The sequence below is a fragment of the Rousettus aegyptiacus genome, unplaced genomic scaffold (assembly GCF_014176215.1).
Source record: "Rousettus aegyptiacus isolate mRouAeg1 unplaced genomic scaffold, mRouAeg1.p scaffold_m13_p_10, whole genome shotgun sequence".
NCBI classification, from domain to species: domain Eukaryota; kingdom Metazoa; phylum Chordata; class Mammalia; order Chiroptera; family Pteropodidae; genus Rousettus; species Rousettus aegyptiacus.
Window position 1 is genome coordinate 44,224,578 of NW_023416285.1, and position 21,241 is coordinate 44,245,818.

Below are 21,241 nucleotides of genomic sequence, written 5' to 3' on the forward strand. Positions count from 1 at the left end.
TTTATATTTCAAAAAATTATTCATGTGTTTGTGTCTTCTGGACTCTTCTTCTGTGAACTCTGATGCCCATTAGGTGGTTTGTCTTTTTTTCCTTGTGAGCTATAAAAATGCCACAGCATATTAAGGTAATTAATCCTTTGTTATTAAAATGGGTACACACATTTTCCTCAGTTAGCTTTGTCTTTTTTTCTTGCAGAAATTTCATACATTAAAATAGCCAAAATATTAGCATCTTCTTGTATAAATTTTGAGTTTTTAAGTTATGCTTAGACAAGTTTTTCTTACTCCAATGTTTTAAGCGATATATTCATTTTTTAAAAAATCGTTATTTGTTTTTATATTATATATTTTACATGTAAGTTTTATTATAAGTTAAGTATAAGAACAGATAGATTTATTTTTATTTTTAAATTTTATGAAATGGTTAAACTAATAATAGCTCCTATATCATTTTTATCCTGACTGATTGTTATAACCCATTTTATAAGGTGGAAATCTATTTCTTTTATTGTGGTAAAATACAGACAATATAGAATTTACTGTCTTAACCATTTTTAAGTATGCAGTTCAATGATATGAAGTGTTTTCCTATTGTTGTGCAGTCATCTTCATCATTCATCTCCAGAGCTCTTTTCAACTTGGAAAATGGAAACTACATACCCATTATCACATAACACCTCCCCATTCTTTGCTTCTTCCAGTCTTGGCAATCACCATTCTACTTTCCGTCTCTGAAATTGGCTACCCTAAGTACCTCATACAAGTGGAATCATATAATATTTATCCTCTTGTTACTAGCTTATTTCACATCGCATGATGTCTTCAGGGTCACCAGTGGTGTGGCATATGTCAGAATTTCCTTCCTTTTTTAAGGCTGAATAATTGTATGTATTCATCTGTCTATGAACACTTGGGTTGCTTTCCCACTTTTAGCTTGTGAATTATGATGCTGTGAACATAGATGTACAAATATCTCTAGAAGACTCTGCTTTCAGTTCTCATTTCGAGTGTATACCCAGAAGTAGAATTTCTGAATCATATGATAATGCCATGTTTAATTTTGAGAAACCACCATTCATTTTTCCCCCCACAAATGACTGTATCATTTTACATTCCCACCAACAATGTACAAAAGTTCCAATGTCTCCATATCCTCACCAACACTGTTTCTTGATAGTAGCCGTCCTAATGGATATGAGGTGGTATTTCATGGTAGTTTTGATTTGCATTTTCCTAATGATTAGTGATGTTTGAGTATCTCTTCATGTGTTTATTTACCATTGTATATCTGTTCTGGAGAAATGTCTATTCAAGTCATTTGCCCGTTTTTTTAATTGATTCGTTTGGGTTCTAGAAGTTCTCTATATATTTTAGATCTTAATCTCTCATCAGACATATAATTTGCAAATATTTTCTCCCATTCTGTGAGTTACTCTTTTACTCTGACAGTATCTTTTGAAGCACAACATTTTTAAATTTTCATGAAATCCAATTCAATTTTTTTCTTTTATCGCCTGTGCCCTTGGTGTCATATCCACAAAATCATTGCCAAATCCAATGTCCTGAAACTTCACTGTATGTGTTCTAAGAATTTTCTAGTTTTAAGTCTTACATTTAGGTCGTGATCCTTTTTGAGTTAATTTTTGTACATGATGTTGAGAAAGGGTCCACCTTCATTCTTTTGCATGTAGATATCCAGTTTTCCCAACACCATTTGTTAAAAAGGCAATCTTTTTTATATTGAATGGTCTTGGCACAGATATTGAAAATCATTTGACCATATATGTTCAGGTTTATTTCTGGACTCTATCCTAGTCCATTGGTATATATATCTGGCCTTATGCCAGCATTGATTATATATTTTAGGTTAAATCTTTGATCTGTTTGGAATTCGTTACAAGGAAAAGGTGATAGTCATCCAGCTTTTTTTCTTCAGACCAAATGGTTAATCCATAGAATTTATTGAATAGCTAGCTCATTATTCTCTATTGCTTAGAAAAGCCAGCTTTCATCATTAACTTTCCATACATGGTTTCTTTTATTATTCCTTTGATCTTTAGACCAATCCCATACTATTTATTTACCCTATTCTTAGTAATATGTTTAAATCCTTAATGTGGCTGGTTTCTGATTTTTATAAGGCTGATGCCTTATAAAGCAGATTGTCTGTTTTTGCCTGATAAGATTATTTGACTATTTCCTTGAATGCTTCTAATACACCACATTTAAATTACTTGTTCTCACCACTACAATTCATAACTGTGAATAAAATATAAGTTGAGTTAATAACCCTAACAAATGAATGCCTTACACCTAGTTAATAATATTTTACCATTCAGTAAATCAGTGCTGCTGAAAGTTCTGGTATCCATCTCAAGATTTGACTCTGTCATTAGTCATATAATATATTTATCTCTTCATTTTCTCATTTATCTCTTTTAGCTTAGAAGCATTTTAAAGCTTGCAAATTTGTTTCTTGGTAGTTTTATCTTTATAACCTAAAACTTGGGAATTACGATAATGTAAACGTAGTTTTCCCATGATGTTAGCTTTGTAAATATTCTGTCACAAAATTTTTAAAAGCATGTTAATATGGAACCCTACAAACTCCTAATTTCAAACTATATTACAGGCTATAGTAATCAAAATAGTATAATACTGGCGTAAACACAGATGACTAGATCAATGGAACAGAATGGAGAGCCCAAATATAAACCCATGGATATATGGTAAATTAATTTATGACAAAGGAGCCAATAGTATACAATGGGGAAAGGATAGTCTCTTCAATAAATGATGGGAAAACTGGACAGCCACATACAAAGTAATGAAAGTGGACTACTATCTTACACCATACACAAAAATCAAGTCAATGGGTTAAAGATTCAAACATAAGATCTGAAACCATAAAACTTATACAAGAAAATATAGGAGGTAAGCGCCTTGATATTGGTTTTGGCAATGATTTTTTTGGATAGGGTACCAAAAGCAAAAATAAACAAGTGGGACCACATTAACTAAAGCATCTTACGACAAAGGAAATCATCAACAAAATGAAAAGACAACCCATGGAATGGGAGAAAATATTTGCAAATCATATGTCTGATAAGAGGTTAGTATCCAAAATATATAAAGAACTCATACAACAGAGTTTTTTAAAACAAGCAATTAAAAAATGAGCGGAGGAGCCTAATATTATTTTTCAAGAGAAGACATACAAATATACAACAGGCACAGTAAAAGGTATTTTATCAGGGAAATGCAACTCAAAACCACAATGAGCTATCACCTCACACCTGTTAGAATGACTGTTATCAAAAGGAAAAGAAATAAGTGTTGGAGAGAATGTGGAGAAAAGGAAACCCTGGTGCACTGTTGGTGGGACTGTAAATTGGTGCAGCCACTATAGAAAACAGTGTTGAGGTTCTCTGAAAAACTAAAAGAACTACCATATAGTCCAACAATTCCATTCTGGGTTTTTACCCAAAGGAAACTAAATTACCATCTCGAAAAGATATCTGCACCTCCATGTTCATTGCAGCATTATTTACAGTAGCCAAGACATGTAAACAACCTAAGTCTCCATCAATAGATGAATAAGAAAATGTGGTGTGTATGTGTACACACACACACACTATATTATTAAACCATAGAAAAGAATGAGATCCTGCTACTTATGACAACATGGATGGACCTTGAGAGGGCATTATGCTAAGTGCAATAAGTCATACAGAGAAAGACAAATACTGGGTGATCTCACATGTGGAATCAAAAGGAAAAAAAAGGAACCCTACAGCGAACAAACTGGTGGTTGCCAGAGGCAGAGGGTATGAAGGTGATCAGAGGAACAGACTTTTAGCTGTAAGATAAACAAATTCTGGGGATGTAATGTATAGCCTGGTCACTGTAGTTAAGAATATAGTTGAAAGTTGCTAAGCCAGTAGATTTTTTTAAAGTTCTCATAAGAAAATAACTTAATTGTATGCAATGATGGATATTTACTAAACTTATTGTAGTACTCAATTCTCAATATATTCACATATCAAATCATTATATTATAAACCTAAAACTAAAATACAGTGTTACATGTCAGTTATATTTCAATTTAAAAAAAAAAGCTCTTTCCTCTTATAAAGTTATGCCAAAATTATCTACCTGTTACCTAGATTCAAAACTGAGTCTTAAGTCATATTTCATGTAGAAATGAATATGAATTGCTACTTTAAGAGATTTTACAAATATGACTTTTATGGTTCAGGTTGTTTAAGATTAATTGTATCTGTTTTACCATTCTTTATTATAACTTAGGTGAAAAGCTGTTTCATGTAGGATGTCTTGACATCATTACTATCTGCCCTTCTCTTGGCATCAATCTATTACATACATATTTTTTTTTAAAAAGTTCCTCCCAGAATGCTATTGTTATTTATAAATAAGTTTGGGAAACACTGTATACCATATTACATAGGAAATTTACAGTGTTTATTAGCATATTAAAGGCTCTGAGCAGTCCCACAGCAAAGGCCTTTATTTAGCTGTGTTTACCTTAGGCTTTCATACGGTAATTTGACAAACATACGCCATTTCATGTATTTTAATCTTGAAGAGCTGATGTTTAGTGAAATAAACACACTATAGTAAACACCACTAAACCAGCATTAAAGAAACTGCTCTGATTTTGTAGTAGATTAAACAAATGCCATCATAATATATGTTTGAAACAGCATAATTTGTGCAGGTGTCTTAAAGCACTGTATGAATTTCATTTAGTGGTAATTTTACCCCCTGTACAAATAAACAGAGGTATAAAGAAGCATTAGATTTCTTGCCAGAGAAAGACTGAGACAGACTGGAACCAAAGCCTGTATGTCTGAACAATGATTTTTAAGCTGTGTTTACAAACAGAACCGAATTGCAAATTGTGTAAAAGGAAAAAAAACCCAGACATATATGGGTTTTAAACACAAATTTAGTGTTTTTGTGTATCATTTGAACCAGCCAGCTATTTCCAACTTCAAGTAAAATAAGAATTCTCATTTGCAGAACAAAATAGAGTGTTTCATTCTTTTCTTTTCTTTTCTTTTCTTTTCTTTTCTTTTCTTTTCTTTTCTTTTCTTTTCTTTTCTTAAGTAAACCTTCAATTAAGCAGTGACTTTTGGCAATTGCTTATTGGAAAATAATGATCAAAGAAACTTATCTAAAATACGTAATTATGATATTAACCTGTAAATAGAAATGGCTAGTACAAATTTAAAAAATCGAGTTTATGATTTTGAGGGCAGCCACTAATAAATGTTAAATGTAGCTATTTTGAATTTAAATTAAGATAGTTGCTTTTTTTGAAGCTATCAAGGATGTTGATCAGGAAATGGTGATAACTGAAGATTTTTATTGGATGCACATGAACTGTTTTTCTGGTCACGTGGTATGTTCAGAGAGGCACCACATGGGCTTTCTCAGGCCAGTGTACTCTAGGGAAGGGACCAATTTGTGAATTATCCAAGCAGTTAAACATTTGAATGCTTTTGCCTTTGGCAAAAGCAGTAACTTTTAGGTTACTTAGTATTTTATGTGTTAAAAAAATTCAGTTTAATTGGTGGTAGCTAAGGGTTAGGGTTGGGAGGAGAGTGGTTATATAGGGTAGTGCCAATTTCTTTGCAGTGATCAAAGAATTTTGTATCTTGATGGTGATATTAGTTAGAAGAATCTTTACATATGTAATGTACATTTTTAAAAAGTGCATATAAAACTGGTGAAATTTGAATAAGGTCTGTTTTGTAGTTCAGTTAATAGTATTCTACCAAATGTCAGTTTCCTGGTGTTGATGTGTTATGGTTATGTAAGATGTTACTCTGTTGGAGGAAGAAGCATGCATGGGAACTCTGTTAGTTTTGCAACTTCTTGTGGGTCTAAAATTACTTTTAAATAGTTTTTAAAATGTTATTTATACTTCCATTCAGTACACTAATTAATTAAAAATACTTTCATGTTTCCTAGAGACAGATGTGCAACTTCAGTTCTTAACAATTCTTAGATGCTATTTACTTTTATTCTATCATTTATAACTATTCAGTAAGCTTCTATAGCAGGAGGAATTATAATGAAAAATGATAAAGAAACTAATCTGAAATATATAATTGTAGTATTAATTACGTATTAATTCTCTTAATTAAGAGAATGGGCTTTGGAGTTGGATCTGGTTCTCATTCTGGCTCTGCTACTTTTTAGCTGTGTGACCTTGGGGAATGTTAAGTTAGCTCTCTTGAGTTTCAGTTTCTCCATCTAAATGGGCATAATGATGATGACACAAGTAGTAATTCACATTTATGGACATTGTAATATGTGATGAGTTATTTGTACTTTGTATAATTTAACTCATTTAATTGTTATAATGGTCCGTTGAGAAAGGTACCATTTTCACATTTTCAGATGAGGAAACTTTTAAGCACAGAGAAGTTTAGTTAGTCGCACAAGGTTCCACAAATACAAAATGTTGTCACCTAGATTAAAACCCAGAAACTGGATTTTCTATTTTTGTGTATATAGAATTAACTTGTTGCAGACCCATCCCACCAAGAACTAAAAAGCAGCACAAAATATACTTTAGAAATCTGTTTGAAGGCATTGGAGTCCAACCAAGGGAACCAGGATGTCAGAGGCCACCATCCTAAAGTAAAGGGAAGCCTAAGAAAGTCCACCTGATGTTCATTGTGACACTTCCCCCTAGGGGATTTTTTGACTTGTAAGTTATGGCTGAGACTGAGAAGGTAAGCAAAAAGTGGCCATAGAAAGGATGAGGAGCTGAGGTGATATGTCAGCCTTATAGGTCTTGTGTATAAAAATTTGGGTTCAGGCCCCAACAAGGAGGAGGACCTTGTAAAAACCCAAGCTCTAGGTGGGCCCATTGAAGTATGATACCAGAAAAGGTTTAACCAGAAATAGATGCCTTTCAAAGGTTGAAGCTCAGCTTCAAATCAGCTCAATTTGTGATTGGTGTAGGATAATCTTAGTCTTAACTGCCAGCCAGAAGCCAAAGTGAATTCTCTCTGGAGGAATATAATATTTAGTGTTTCAAATTATCTTTTTAATTTTTCATAAATAATGTCTGGCATTTAGTTAAAAATTATTAGGCATACCAGGCAACCAGATCAAATTGTTCAAAACCAAGGTATATAGGTAATGGAGTTATCAGACTCTGACTTTTAAAATACATCAGACTTTTAAAATATTCAGAACTTTATTTAACAAGATGAAGAATTTCAGCAGAGAAGTAGAAACTATGAAAAGGAATCAGATAAATATTTTCAAACTGAAAATTTAAACCGGTTAAGAATTTAATCGGAGTTTATCAGCAAATAAGATACAGATAAAAGATTAGCTATTTTTTGAGAATGAAAGTGAAGAGTTTCTCATCAGCAGACCTGCACTACACTTAAGGAAATTCTAAAGTAAATTCTTCAGGCAGAAAAAAATGATCCCAAAAGGAATAGCATAGATATACAAATAACAGAAAGGGTAAATTTGTGGGATAAACAAATGAATGTTTTGTGGAGTTTAAATATATGTAAAATTAAAACAAACAGTAGCACAAAGATGGGGCAAGATTAAATGGTGTTAGTGTTATCTGGTTCTTTCATTGTCTGGGTGATGTGTAAAGTACTAATTCCTATGTTGTAATCTCTGGGGTAATCACTAAAAGAACAGAAACATAATGTATAAATAACAAGCTAGTACAGGGGGGAAATGAAATAACAAAATATTTAACCTAAAAGAAGGCAAGAAAGGTGAAAAAGAAGGGGATATGTGATTCAAATAGGAAAAAAGTACAATGGTAGATTTAAATTCAAACATTTAATTAACTATGTTAGATGTAAACGGACACATGCTGATTAAACATATAGTCAAATCTGATTTTTTAAAAAAAATCTATGTACAGCTTGTGAGAGTTATAGCTTGAAATTTAGGATATAAAGAAATTGAAAATAAAGAGGTGGGAAAAAGGGATACAGTACTGTGCAAACTTAATTAAACTAGCCCCCCGCCCCCCCCCCCCGCCGTACTTATGCCATGCTCCATCTAGCTCATGATGTACTTGCTAGATTTAAATCAGATAATTTTACTTAGCGTTTTTTAAAGCACTGTCTTGTATACATATTAAGTACTTAATACATTTAACTATTATGTTTGAGGTACCTTGTTTCTTAAGATAGTCTTTTTTTTTTTCTATTTGAGCTGATATAGCAGGGACTATGCCTCTTGTACCATTGTACATATTTGTCTCATAGGTTGCTTGATTTTTCATAGCTTCCATATGTACACATTTTATCCCTTAAGCTTTATATTTTCATTTAACTCACTGACTCTTTTGGTTGTTATCTCTTATCTTTATTTAAAATTTGCTTTGTGGTGCCTCTGCCTAATGACAACATGTGAATTATTTTATGTTGAAGTAATCTTGACTCTTACCTGTAGAGTTTCCAAACTAAATGACAGCCTTCTCTTTCTCTCTCTCTCTCTCTCTTTTCTGGGCTTTTATGAAAATGTTTAAATTCTTCGGAATTATTCTTTCATAAATTATGATTCATAATGAATATAGATCTCCATCATGTCAGTTGTCTTTTATCATGAGAACTTTTTAAAGAATAGGTGGAGATGTAAATTTTTATAAAGTGATACTATATAACTAGTTAGAGAATCTTCTCTGGACCTTTGCTTTGTCTGACAGTCTGTTGTACATTAATTAAACATCAACTGAAGGAACTTTTTCAGGTGAAGCAATCCTTGGTTAACCTCACAGATTACATGGACCTTGTCATTTTACAATCCCTTATTTTTTACACCTACAGCACCTGGTCTTGCTAGATGGTCTCCCATCTAAATACCAACCAGGCCCGACCCTGCTTATTCTGAGATCAGACGGGATCAGGCTTGTTCAGGGTGGCATGGCCATAGACTGGAAAAACTTAAAAGACTTGTGTGTTCTGCCTCTGACGTTTCATTTAGCTTTTTACGAAGTCACACTGTTTTTTGTAGGACTAAAGAACATGATTAAAAATGATTGTATTGACTCAGATCTGAATCACCCAAAATTAGTTTCCCTAGAGAGTCAAAATTGGTATAATTCTCGACTGAATTTGGTCTTCTACCCAAATGTTAGTGGGCTTATTTGTATCTGTGGAGTATTCTGAGCCTTTCAGAATTGACTAGATTTACTGAGGATATAATATGGGCTTTTCTTTTGGCTTTCTTCATCCTTTAGAACTTGGGGAAATTTGTCAGTTAATTTGGTGGGTAGTAATAAAGCCAATAAATCCTTTTTTTGTATGAGGCTTAATTCTGGGAGTTTTAAAATAATCCTTTTCTTATACTTTTTACCTGATATTAACAAAAACTGTATAAGTTCTTGTAATTCAAGTAATAATTTCTTCATAGCAATTCATCTGACCCAGACTTTCAAGGAATTTAACTACTAGAGATGGAAGCTAGAACTCTAACTGTGGTTTCATTCCTGTATTTGTTACTATTGATTTCTCTTTAAACAGGTTGTTTCTTTCAACAGCTTTTGATGAAATACAAGAGCAGACATTTTTACTTGAGTGATTGTTTTAAGTTAAAAGGTGTAGGAAACTTAAATACCACTTTAATGAGAGCCTCATTGTATTGTTTAATAGGCAGTGAAATCAGCTGTGCAGACCATCACTGTTGGAGGCGTGAGCACATCACAATTTAAGACAATTATTCCGCTGGCAACTGCTCCCAACGTCCAACAGATCCAAGTGCCTGGAAGCAAGTTTCATTATGTCCGACTTGTTACTGCCACAACAGCCAGTAGCTCAGCTCAGCCAGCCAGTCAGAATCCCAGTACAAACACTCAGCCTCTACAGCAAGGTTAGTAACCATTTTTTAAAAATAGTAATTATGCTTTGAACATTATTCAAGAACACTGGTCCTTGCTGAAATCCTGATTATAGCATTTCAGCTGAGAGTTTGAATCAGCAGCTGTTACAGAAAGCCATGAAATAAAATAGTTGTGTATAGCTATAGTATTTCATTCTTGTAGAAGTTGGTACACAGTGTGCTATACTACCAGATAAGCATAATTATTCATCAACATGTGGGTAGCCATTTTATTACTGTTTTAAAACCTATTATTGATGCTAGTAGGATAAATTTAGATGGAACCAAATTATCCTATTTTCTAAATTATGAAGATGCTTGATAGGGTTTGGGTCAGTTGAAATGACCAGTAGGCAAGGTATAAATGATAAGAATTTATGTCTCTTTCATTCTTTACTTATTTTAAACTGTAATTGTTAATAAAAAGCCATTAAAATGTTCTGTTATTTTGCTCAGTTGTATTTTTCCTGGAGGATATTCCTGTTTATAGTCCTTCCATTTTCTGTTCGTGTTTAACCTTTCCTACCACTTGGTACATACACACACATACACACACACACACACACACACAACCTTTCTTCATATTTATCTACTTGTTAAAAAATCAAATAGTATGAAAAGATCAGGACAATTTATAGTTTAGGGCGTTATTTTTTTTCCTTGAAAGACTGCTGTATATTCAAATATCAAAAAGCAGTTGATGGCAATTGTGAATGATTTATTGTTTCCTGGATGTAAATAGAAGAATTAAAGAGCATTTGTTTATTCTTACTATTGCTGATAGCTAGTTCATTTAAGGAAAACTGTAGAGGAAAAAAACTTTTTAAAATTACTGATGAGAGAAAATAGAGGACTCATTATCAAGAATAAACCTTTGGTGTAAATAGAAGGGGGAGCTGAAGATCCAGGAAGAGTGGAGGGATGGGTTGAACATTTCATAATTTTAGTGTATTTACTGGTGCCTTCTTTTCCAACTTCATGTCTGTCTTTCTGTCTCTCTCTACCTCTCTATTCTCTTTGCCTCCTGGAAATCCCTCATCTCCTCCCCCGCCACCACTTCCCATTCCCTCTTTTGTTTTTTGCTTTCCATTTTGAACTTTCTCTCTTTTCTCCTATCTCACTGGCTCCTCTTCTATACATGTATTCTCTTCCCACCCACTCACATACACTTACTACCCATCCATTTTCCTGTAAATCCTCTCACATGTTTTGGCTTTCTCTACTGTCCCATAAAATATCTGGGTATATATAACATATATTATTTCACAGGAATAATGAGTTTATCATTTTTATTAGAGATACACTAAATAGTTGCTTTAGTTCATTAAATGTATAATATGTCTTTCTAAGGGCTTAATTTCCTTTGAGCCATTTACTGTACCAAAGGAAATTGGGCTCATTTTGCGTATTTTCTCATCAAAGCCATATGAAAACTAGTATTCAGTGGTTCCATGCTGTTAACTATTGGCTGGATGGCAGGCGCACTGCAGGAATACCCATAGAGTTCTTGGTTTACCTCTTTAGAATATAATCTCCTACCATCTTGGTGAGGGAGGAAATCAGTTTTAGAAATTAAGTCTCAAAAACTTTCAGGTTTGGTTTCTGTAATTGGAAGGGGCTGTTCTAAAAGGATCGTTTAGAATTCTAGTTAAAGACTAAAAAATAAAACCTCGTGCCAGCTTCTATGAAAACTGCAGTAGTAGTAATATGGGACTGCCTAAAAGTTGAGAAGAAGTACAAACTCATTTATTGTGTAACATCAATATGAGCCCTCTTTCCTAGGCAATTTAGTGTTCTGTTTTCTGACCACTTATCTTATATTTTCATCATTCCCAAGGTGTCAGTTAAAACTCAGCATGTTGATACCAAGCTAACATAAACTAGAATTCCCAAATTTTCTGGCTCTGTGTGTGTTCACAGATACTTGCACACACAAGCACAAGCAGGCAAGCAAACACATGGGATCCCTTTTTTTATTATCACATAGGAGTGATTGGAGTCTGAGGGCAGACCACACACTCCTTCCCCGTTATTTTACAGACTCCTAGGAAGTTCTTACATCCTTCTAGTTGCACTCACTTCAGAATCACTGCTCTATGTGTTCATGGAATGATGACCAGGATCTCCTCTACAAGGAACAAATGGTGTAGGGAGTCCACTCTTCTGTGTCCCAAGTATGAATTCAGGCTTTTAATTCCGTTTAATTCACCTTTTAATTCCTTATGGTATTGCTAAGACCAGTCTACAATTGTTATTATAACTTTACTAAAGATAAAGTAACTGAGAAGACTCAAACAGAACAGGAAACAGTTTTGAAATCAGGTAGCAGATATCACTGCTTTTGTAATTCATGGTTATATACTCTTTTTTATACCATATTTTTGAGATAGAATTCATATCTACAGCCACATTCACCTTTGTTAAACATACCATTTAGTGGTTTTTAGTATATTCAGAGATATGCAATCCTCACCACTAATCACACACTTTCTGGAGGTCTCTTGCCTTCCCCTTCTCCCTACTTACCTTGCTGCAGGCCTGCTCGCTCTTGGGTCAGGTACTCTAATGTTCTTCCAGGACTCTCAACTTTTTGGTCTTCAGTCATCAAACCTCCCAGCCTTCCTATCCAAGGAAGTCTGTTTTTCTTTCATAGTTCAGAGCAGTTTAGATCTCATTATCTCAACTTCTCTCTTTCAGACCAGGCTCTAGACCATTTGCATAAATAAAACCCCAAGGGATGTCCTTTCTAGCTTCCTATATCCCCTTTTTTAGACTGTGGAAGTGGAGGTAGTATTAAATTTTGTATTTCGTTTGGTCCAAACATAATAGGTCTAATACGAAACTCCTGAATTTCATCATAGCACTTCTTTATGTCACATTTTATCCACCCTTAAAATCAGCTTATTCTTGAAATTTTAGCTTTAATGGCTGTCATTTTTCCAGTCACTTGAAAGTTGCTCAATGGCTTAAATTTTCTTCCCTCTCATACTTAAAATTGTTGCCATCCAAAAGGTTGATAATTCATGTTCCTTTCGCTTCTACTGTATCTCTTATAACTGCTCTTTCCTTTCCATTCCCAGTGCTGTTAGTTCCATTCCGTTTTACACACTGCTGCCAAATAGTTTTCTTTTTCTGCTGTTCTAATGATATTTCTATACCTTAGAATCTTCATCTCATGGCTTACTGAATTAAAAAGATAGATTTCTACCATAACATTCAACACAACGGTCTCAATCTGCCTTTTTGTCTGTGCTTGTGTACTTTAACCCTAGATTCCAACCAAACTGCTCTGTTCACTAACATTTTGTGAAATATTTTACTCTTTCCCAGCATCAAGCCTCCACTTTTCATGCTTCTGCCTCTGCGCGGAATGTGCTCCTGCATCCTGTGTGCCCCCACTGATCAGGACCCATCTCAGACACTGTGTCTTCAATGCATTCTTTCCGTGCTCCCCATCCTCTACCAATCACATGTATATTCTGTCTCCTTCGAACTCCCACAGCATTTTCTCCGGTTTTTTTTTCTTTTTTTCATTTTTTTTTTTACAGTATTTGTTTTACTTGGAGACTTGTCTAATCTGTTCTACTTAAATACAAACTCTTTGAGCGTGTGTTTAGTACTGTAGTTTCCTTGGAACACTGTCCACAGTGTCATTTTATATAGTAGTACTTGTAATAAGCATAACAATAACAATAATGGCAACACATTATTTTTTTCTATTTTTTTCTATTTTTGCCTTCCTATGGTATTTATCTTTCTCCGTCTGACTTATTTCACTCAGCATAATAACCTCTAGGTCCATCTATGTTGTTGCAAATGGTAGGATTTTGTTTTATTTGTTTTGTTTTGTTATAACTAATGTTTATTGAGCACTTAATATTTGTTTGGCACTGTTCTAATAAATTTTTATGAATTAACATATTTAATTCTGATACCCTTTAATGGGGGTTACTATCCCCATCTTGCAGATGGGGATACAGGCAAAGAGAATTTAGTTTGAAAGCAGCAGAATTGGGATTTGAACCCCGAGGTCTGATGATTTAAGAGCCCGTATTATTAGCCTTTGCCTTGTTGCCTTTTAGTTGGTACTCTGTAAATAGTGAGTTATACAAGAATGATATTTTTCTCTCATTTAAATAGAAACAAAACAATTGGAAATTGTGTAGAAGAGCATTTTCACCCGAGCTCCTGGATGCTGGATGGCAATTTTTTTTTTTTTTTTTTTTTTTTACTTATGCAACATTTTACCAGACCGGATTTGGTAATGGATATATGTCATCTGAATACAAATTGAAGTGTTTTTAGTAGAATTTCTTAAAACACAAGCATTCCCTCATAATGTGGGTAGACTACACCTATCTGTTAGATAGGTTAACGAATTTTGAAAGGTAACTATCCTAATTAAAGATTGTTCCAAATAGGAACACATGGGATTTTTTAAGCTCTTTCATGAGGATATCTTGAGAGAACTAAGTATCTTAAATGTTTAAATACTATTTTCTGTAAGTAAATTGTCCTTCTCCCCCTTTTTTTAAAAAGCAAAGCCTGTGGTCGTTAATACCACTCCAGTGCGGATGTCAGTTCCACTTGTCCCAGCACAGACTGTCAAACAAGTGAGTATCAGATAATTTCTTTCCTCAGTTTCTCCCAAACAATTTACTTTTAAAATTGAAAAGTAAGATTTAAGAACTAGAGATGTGTACTGAACTGAGAAACTGTAAAATTTATTTTTGTAATTATTGAATGTACTTTCTTTTTAGGTTGTTCCAAAACCAATCAACCCAACTTCACAAATAGTTACTACTAGCCAGCCACAGCAACGGCTCATCATGCCTGCTACCCCACTGCCACAGATCCAGCCAAACCTCACTAACCTGCCACCAGGCACTGTGCTGGCCCCAGCCCCAGGGACAGGAAATGTGGGTTATGCAGTGCTTCCAGCTCAGTACGTTACTCAGGTATGAGGCAAAAATAAAGTCATTGCATTTCCAAAAAGATAACTGGGTCTAAGATATCTAGAGCTATCACATTCTGAAATTACTCAAACTCATCTAACTCAGTGTTTCCACAATCTTGAAATGTTAATGAAAACTGAGATTATTTTTATCTATCTTTAGCATTGAGAAATATATAGCACAAGCCAAAAATACAAGTCAGATAATTTGGAGCTGAGGGCAGTTTGGTGAAAAAATAAGTTGAAGTTAAAATCAACAGAGTCCAAATGAATTTAGAAAGGACTGTGACTCTAATAAAGTTCTCTGTCACCTCTGAATGTGATGCCATTGACTTGTTCTTGGAAAATAGACTGTGAGATGCATTTCCAGGTGATGTATTTTGAGTGATCTGTCCAGACTCTTTCATCTGGTCATCTTTAGATGAAAGCCACAGATTATCCAGTTGTCTGGCTTGGGTTAGGACCGTTGCTTCTAGGAAGAAGATAGAAGTTCCCTTTTTCACGTAAGAAGCAAATTACCACCATGTTATAAGCTATTTGAGTGATCTCAAATTATAAGAGAAAAGCAGAAACCTATCTGTACTTTAATGAAATGTACTTTGGAGTATGTTAATGTGGCTGCTGATGAAAAAATTAATGTTCGGTATTTTTATCATAAGCATCTCTTTTCAGTATAAAGTGGAAACTTAATTATGTGTGTAACTTCTGATTCTCTATAACTTGCCATGTGATGAATGATCAGTATAGTACCTGTTTTATTCACAGGTAGACACATTGCATTTTTCTAGGCAATATACATTATTACAGTACTTTCAGGGCATTCATCTAGAATTTCCTAATTCTGATAACATACTCTTCTATGAAAAAATGTCTCATATTTGTGCCATTAGAAAAGTTCCATGTGGTAGTATGTTCGTATGAAATTCTCCATTCTGTTTCTCCCATTTTAGTAGATGAATTTGTGTTTTTTACTGATCATTATATCCCAGAGTTTTGTCCGTTTTTGTAAATATGGTCTAAAATTACCTTTCTTTACTTGTAGCTACAGCAGTCTTCGTATGTGTCTATAGCAAGCAACTCTAACTTTACTGGAACTCCAGGTATCCAGACTCAGGCAAGGCTTCCATTCAATGGGTGAGTATTTTGAAAATATGTAAGTTAAATTGTTAGATCAGGTAAAATACAGCATCAAACATACATGTTTCAAATACGTGTATTTCATTTTTTCCCCTTCAAAGCCACGTGAGCAATCCTTTATGGTACTTTTTATTTTTAAATACTTTAAACAGAAAAGTTACAAGATAGATGAAAGAACTCCCAAATATCTTTCACTTGGATTCACCAATTTTGCCACTTGTTTTATTATTCTGTCTTTCCTCTCCTCTTCTCCCACCACAAATATACTTTTTAAATGACATTAGTTTTTATTTTGTCTTTTTTTTTTTACTTAGTTTTTAAATTGCTATGTTAGGTCTTTGCTTTTTTTGCCTGTTTTTTAATCTGTCAGTTGCGACCTTTGCAGTATTGGTTAAGAGGCAGTGCTTTGTTAATTGCATGGGACCAGTCTACCCCTCCTCACTTCCCAAAACGCAGCCCCATGCCCCACATACCTTTTCTACTCACTTCCTTTTACAGTTGAATCCAAAATGTTTTGAGGAGATTTCAATTTTGGTTCTCTCAGAAGGAAGAATATTTTTTATGGAATGTTCTGTAGAAACCATTAATAATTTCCTTTTTTTTTTTTTTTTAATTTGTCTCTTGGCTCTCTGCCTTTTCATGTTACAACTTGTTTTTGAACTTAATGTAAATGGAACAACATAGCAAACTTTTATTAGAGATGGATACATTTGTTAAAGCTTTATTTTAGGAATTTAAAAATTGTAGACTAATTTTAAATAGTTACTTTTAATTGATTAAAATGTATATTTTATTTGTGTGTCTGTATAGCATAATCCCATCAGAGTCAGCCAGCCGGCCCAGAAAGCCCTGTAATTGTACAAAATCCCTGTGTTTGAAACTGTAAGTCTTTTTGCTATTGTTTCATTTGATATATCTGAAATGCTTTTTAAAATAGAATCAACGAAAAATTCTGAGGAGACCAGTTATATAAGTCTAATTTAACTAAACATACAAATGTGCATGTTTGAGAACATATGACAGTATGAAAATACTCTTTCAGAAAGAAATTTAGAGCTTTTACTATAGAAGAGGCACTGGGACATAGCAGCAGGAGGCAACATAGTCTGTCCTTAATAATAATAAATTTGATCTTATTTATGGTCTCCTGAATGAGGTGGTACGAGTTTTCAAAATTGCTGAATGATTAATTTGCTTACTAGTACTCAACTAAGAGAATTGACATGAAACAGATGAAAAGCATTGGTCTTATGGGAGTTTGGCATTCAAAGAAGCATGATTGTGGTTCAAGAGAGCAGGTTCCACTAATAGAATATAGCCTATATCTTTCCTTTTTCATGATTTTGAAAAAACTTACTTTGAGGGCACATAAAATTACATAGCTCTTGTGTTGACAGCTATTACTACTGAAACTAAGTATCTAAACCAAAATTCTAAGGAGCCAGCCAGTGACATTAATTTTGAGTGTGACATGATTGACAATCAGTAGATGCTGTCACCTCTAACTAGGTGGGCCTAAGTACATTTCTAAAATACTTTACTGCATATATAATGCTGTTACACCAGATAATTTCTAGTTTGTTTTAACAATGTCTTTTTTATATGATTTACACCGATTTTTATATTCCAGGTATTGTGACTGCTTTGCAAATGGTGAATTTTGCAACAACTGCAATTGTACTAATTGTTATAATAATTTGGAACATGAAAATGAAAGGCAAAAAGCAATAAAGGTGATTATTTTTATTTCATTTAACTGATAAAAATTTCCAGTTTCACCTGTTTTTTGTAGAACTCTTTGTTTTACAAAGAAAATTAATTCCCTTTGCAGTATTTAAATTTAATCTCCTGTGATTTAACTTCACTTTTATCATTTGATCTGTTTTGATAGGCATGCCTTGACAGAAATCCAGAAGCGTTTAAGCCTAAGATAGGGAAAGGAAAAGAGGGAGAATCAGACCGACGTCACAGCAAAGGATGTAATTGCAAACGATCAGGATGTCTTAAAAACTACTGTGAATGCTATGAGGTGAGATGCTGGTTGGGGGAAATAATCTAACCAACTTTTGAAAATAACTTTAGAAAGGGTATACTATAAAAATTTAATTGAAAATGGGAGATTGCTTTGCTTTAGCAGTTTGAAAATATGCATAGGTAGCCCAAGGGCCCTAGTTCGAGGAAGACCTTCTGGCATCTTTTCTGGAGAATATAGTTGAAACTGCTTTAATTGATGCCATGTAAATCAACTCTGTCTTACTTCAGACAAAGTATTATATAGTTTGTTATTTTTATTTCAAAGCTTAAATATAACAATTTAGTTATGCCCAAGATTAACCCTAGGTTACTGTGATTGGTTTCTTGGTGTGCCTGAAACTCTACTGACAATCTTTGGGGTCGAGTCATTTCTACAGTTGGCTCTTCTCATCTGGTGTATTTTCATTCTTTCAAATTTTATATTCAGAAGGAGACTTTATTTTTAGTTTTGGCAGAAGGCTGGCTTTGTCCTTGGTAATACCACCGCAATTACACACTCTGTTAAGGTTTACTCTGCTCCAGGAGCATGTACCTGCAGTTCAGTGGCCCCTCCCGTACAAAATGTGTACTGAATTCCCTGTGTAATGAATTCTTAATTTATGTGTTGCTAAGGTCAACTACTCCTCTCAAGAAGTATAGTAAAGTAACATCTTATTAGTCCTAAAGGCAGTAGGAGTGAAAATTGCATATAATCAAGATTATTTTTGAAATTCTCTTAAATATCTGAGTCCAACAAGTCTGTTTTCTATCCAGTGTTAGAAAAGATTGACTCTTTTGTTTAAATACCCGATGAAACAGGTAGCTTCTGTTCATAAGCCATATCATATAAAAATTGTCACAAATATTTAAAAACGTAAGCTATAAAACCAAGTCCACAAAAAGAGAGAAAATGGAAATTAATGTAAAGCTGGGTCAAAAGGGCAAACTCATGTATATGGTATTGAATAATACTAGGCATCTGAAATTCAAACATATGTGAACTAATAATTTAATTGAACTGGTGAACAGATCTGTGAATCAACAAAAGTAGAAAAGGCAGTAGACTAGTTGAAATATGCTAAAAGAAAGATACCCTATTATAATAAAATTCTTGACATTCAGGACATATACAGCGTCTAATAATTTATTGTTATAAGAAATCAAGAAATAGAAAACTTGGAATATGCTAACTATGACTAACAGTGGCTAATTGGCTGACTATGAATTAGCTGCTGTGTTCTCTGACAGTTTGTGTTGAATTGTTGATCTTTTTAATTGAATTGGCTTTTTTTGGTCCAGTTGTCTCTATTGGATAACACATTCATGTTCCTTTCACACAGGGCTTGCTGATTGAATGATTGTCCACATTTAAATGGTTGTGCCATTTTTTGTGACCTCTCCACTCCCTTTTTTTGGCCACAAAAGTTGAATTAGTAAAGCCAAATAGATGCCTTGTCATTTTAATTTCTCTCATGAGTTACCATTAGGCATTATTAGTACCTTTCTAAAAAATTTAATCCAAATTTTAATTATTGATAATGTGATTCCCCTACCCACCCACCCCAGGGATTTTTATCCCTTCATCATTAGATACTTATTAAGTGTTGCTTTAGTTAAGGAGTTCCAGACTGGCTCATCATAACACTGTTAACTCAAAATGTATCTCCATTTTTTTTCCATTGGTAAACAGAATTTATTAGGTAAAATGTGTTCATAATATGATCACTTTATCTTGCTACATGCTGTAGAGAGAAATTATTTAAATTGACACGAATTTGCTGAAGAAAATGCACCCAACAAAATAAACTCAGACTTACTAGAAATCTGGAAAGTGTAAATTAAAGAACAGTGACATCTCACTGTAGGTCTTTCTCCCAATCGGATTGGTAAATCTTAAAAGGAGCTATAATATATCTTGATGGAATGTAGGAAAGGCTTCCTTTATACATTGCTGACGAGATGTGAGATGTTATATATAGCCTTTTGAAAAAAGCATCTGATCGCCTCTATTAAAATTAAAATACATGTCTCCTTAGACTAGCGAGCCAAATTCAAGAAATCTAGTTCATAGAAATAAAATCTTAATATATACGAAAATTCTTTTTATGCATTGTTTATGATACTCAAGAACTGGAAACAAAATAAATGCTTATCAGGGAAGTGAATACCCAAATAAAATGTAGCCCATCCATACCAGGGATTAATTTCCAGCCATTAAATAGAATGAATTTAACCTATGCCAGATGACTTAGAGGGATGGATTCTTTGAGCTTTTAGTGTGAGTAAAGGAAAATACAGATAAGTGGAAATATGATTTTGTAAACACACACAAAGAAAGACTTGTATTTGTTAGTTAATAAATATATATGTACCTAAGATCTATGTTTCTCATAAATAACCAAAACATTGATGATTTGACTGAAGGTGGTTCAGTTTTGGGTGACCCTTATTTTTTAATATTGTAACTTATTTTTTATTTTCTTTATAAAGAACATACGTTATACATACCAGGAGGAAAATATATAGTGGAGGAAAAATTAACATGGGAGGGCTAAAACACAAGCATTATATAGCCGCTCTCAGACTTAAGAATACCTCCCTATCCACATGGGCAGTTAATCCCTTTAGTGTTTGTCAGCAAGAGATGTTTCCATCAGTTGACCAGTTAATTCTATTATCTGTTGATTTAATCATGGAGTATACCTATAATGATGATTTTTGGGTTTGATTTGGAAGCTTTTCTTTTGTAAATTTTTTAGGCAAAAATAATGTGTTCCTCAATATGCAAATGTATTGGCTGTAAGAATTTTGAAGAAAGCCCAGAAAGAAAGACCTTAATGCACTTGGCAGATGCAGCTGAAGTAAGGGTACAGCAACAAACAGCAGCAAAGACTAAGTTATCCTCTCAAATTTCGGACTTGCTTACTAGGCCAACACCAGCTTTGAATAGTGGAGGAGGAAAGTAAGTCAATTTTTTATCTCTTATATTATGACATCAATACTCATTTTTGGTAAAGTTTCTCTTTTTAGACAAAACTAAGTTCATACTTCTGGTTCTTGCAAACCTGATTTTTGTATTTTCTTTCTAATTTTAGTTACTTGTTGTAAAGGTATTTAAGATAATAGAAAAATGCCTGTAAGATATATCACAGAGTTCTAAAATGCACAGTAATGCTTTAGTTCACTGCTTTCATCGGATTTCTCCCTACTAAGATGAGCAATTAAGTAATTTGAAGAACC

The 21,241-nt window shown here is 33.7% G+C and overlaps 1 protein-coding gene and 1 pseudogene across 5 annotated transcripts in view; one reads left to right on the forward strand and one right to left on the reverse strand.

Moving 5' to 3' along the window:
* LIN54 (lin-54 DREAM MuvB core complex component) overlaps positions 1-21,241 on the forward strand; it is a 58,452-nt gene that overhangs the window by 33,000 nt on the left and 4,211 nt on the right. For all 5 annotated transcript variants that reach the window (XM_016156203.2, XM_016156206.2, XM_016156204.2 and 2 more), the window contains exons 5-12: positions 9,672-9,888; positions 14,437-14,510; positions 14,658-14,855; positions 15,894-15,985; positions 16,799-16,870; positions 17,619-17,721; positions 17,880-18,017; positions 20,761-20,963. In XM_016156203.2, the coding sequence (XP_016011689.1) occupies positions 9,672-9,888; positions 14,437-14,510; positions 14,658-14,855; positions 15,894-15,985; positions 16,799-16,870; positions 17,619-17,721; positions 17,880-18,017; positions 20,761-20,963 (1,097 nt within the window). The remainder of the gene's footprint in view (positions 1-9,671; positions 9,889-14,436; positions 14,511-14,657; positions 14,856-15,893; positions 15,986-16,798; positions 16,871-17,618; positions 17,722-17,879; positions 18,018-20,760; positions 20,964-21,241) is intronic.
* LOC118608950 lies at positions 8,838-8,954 on the reverse strand (annotated as a pseudogene).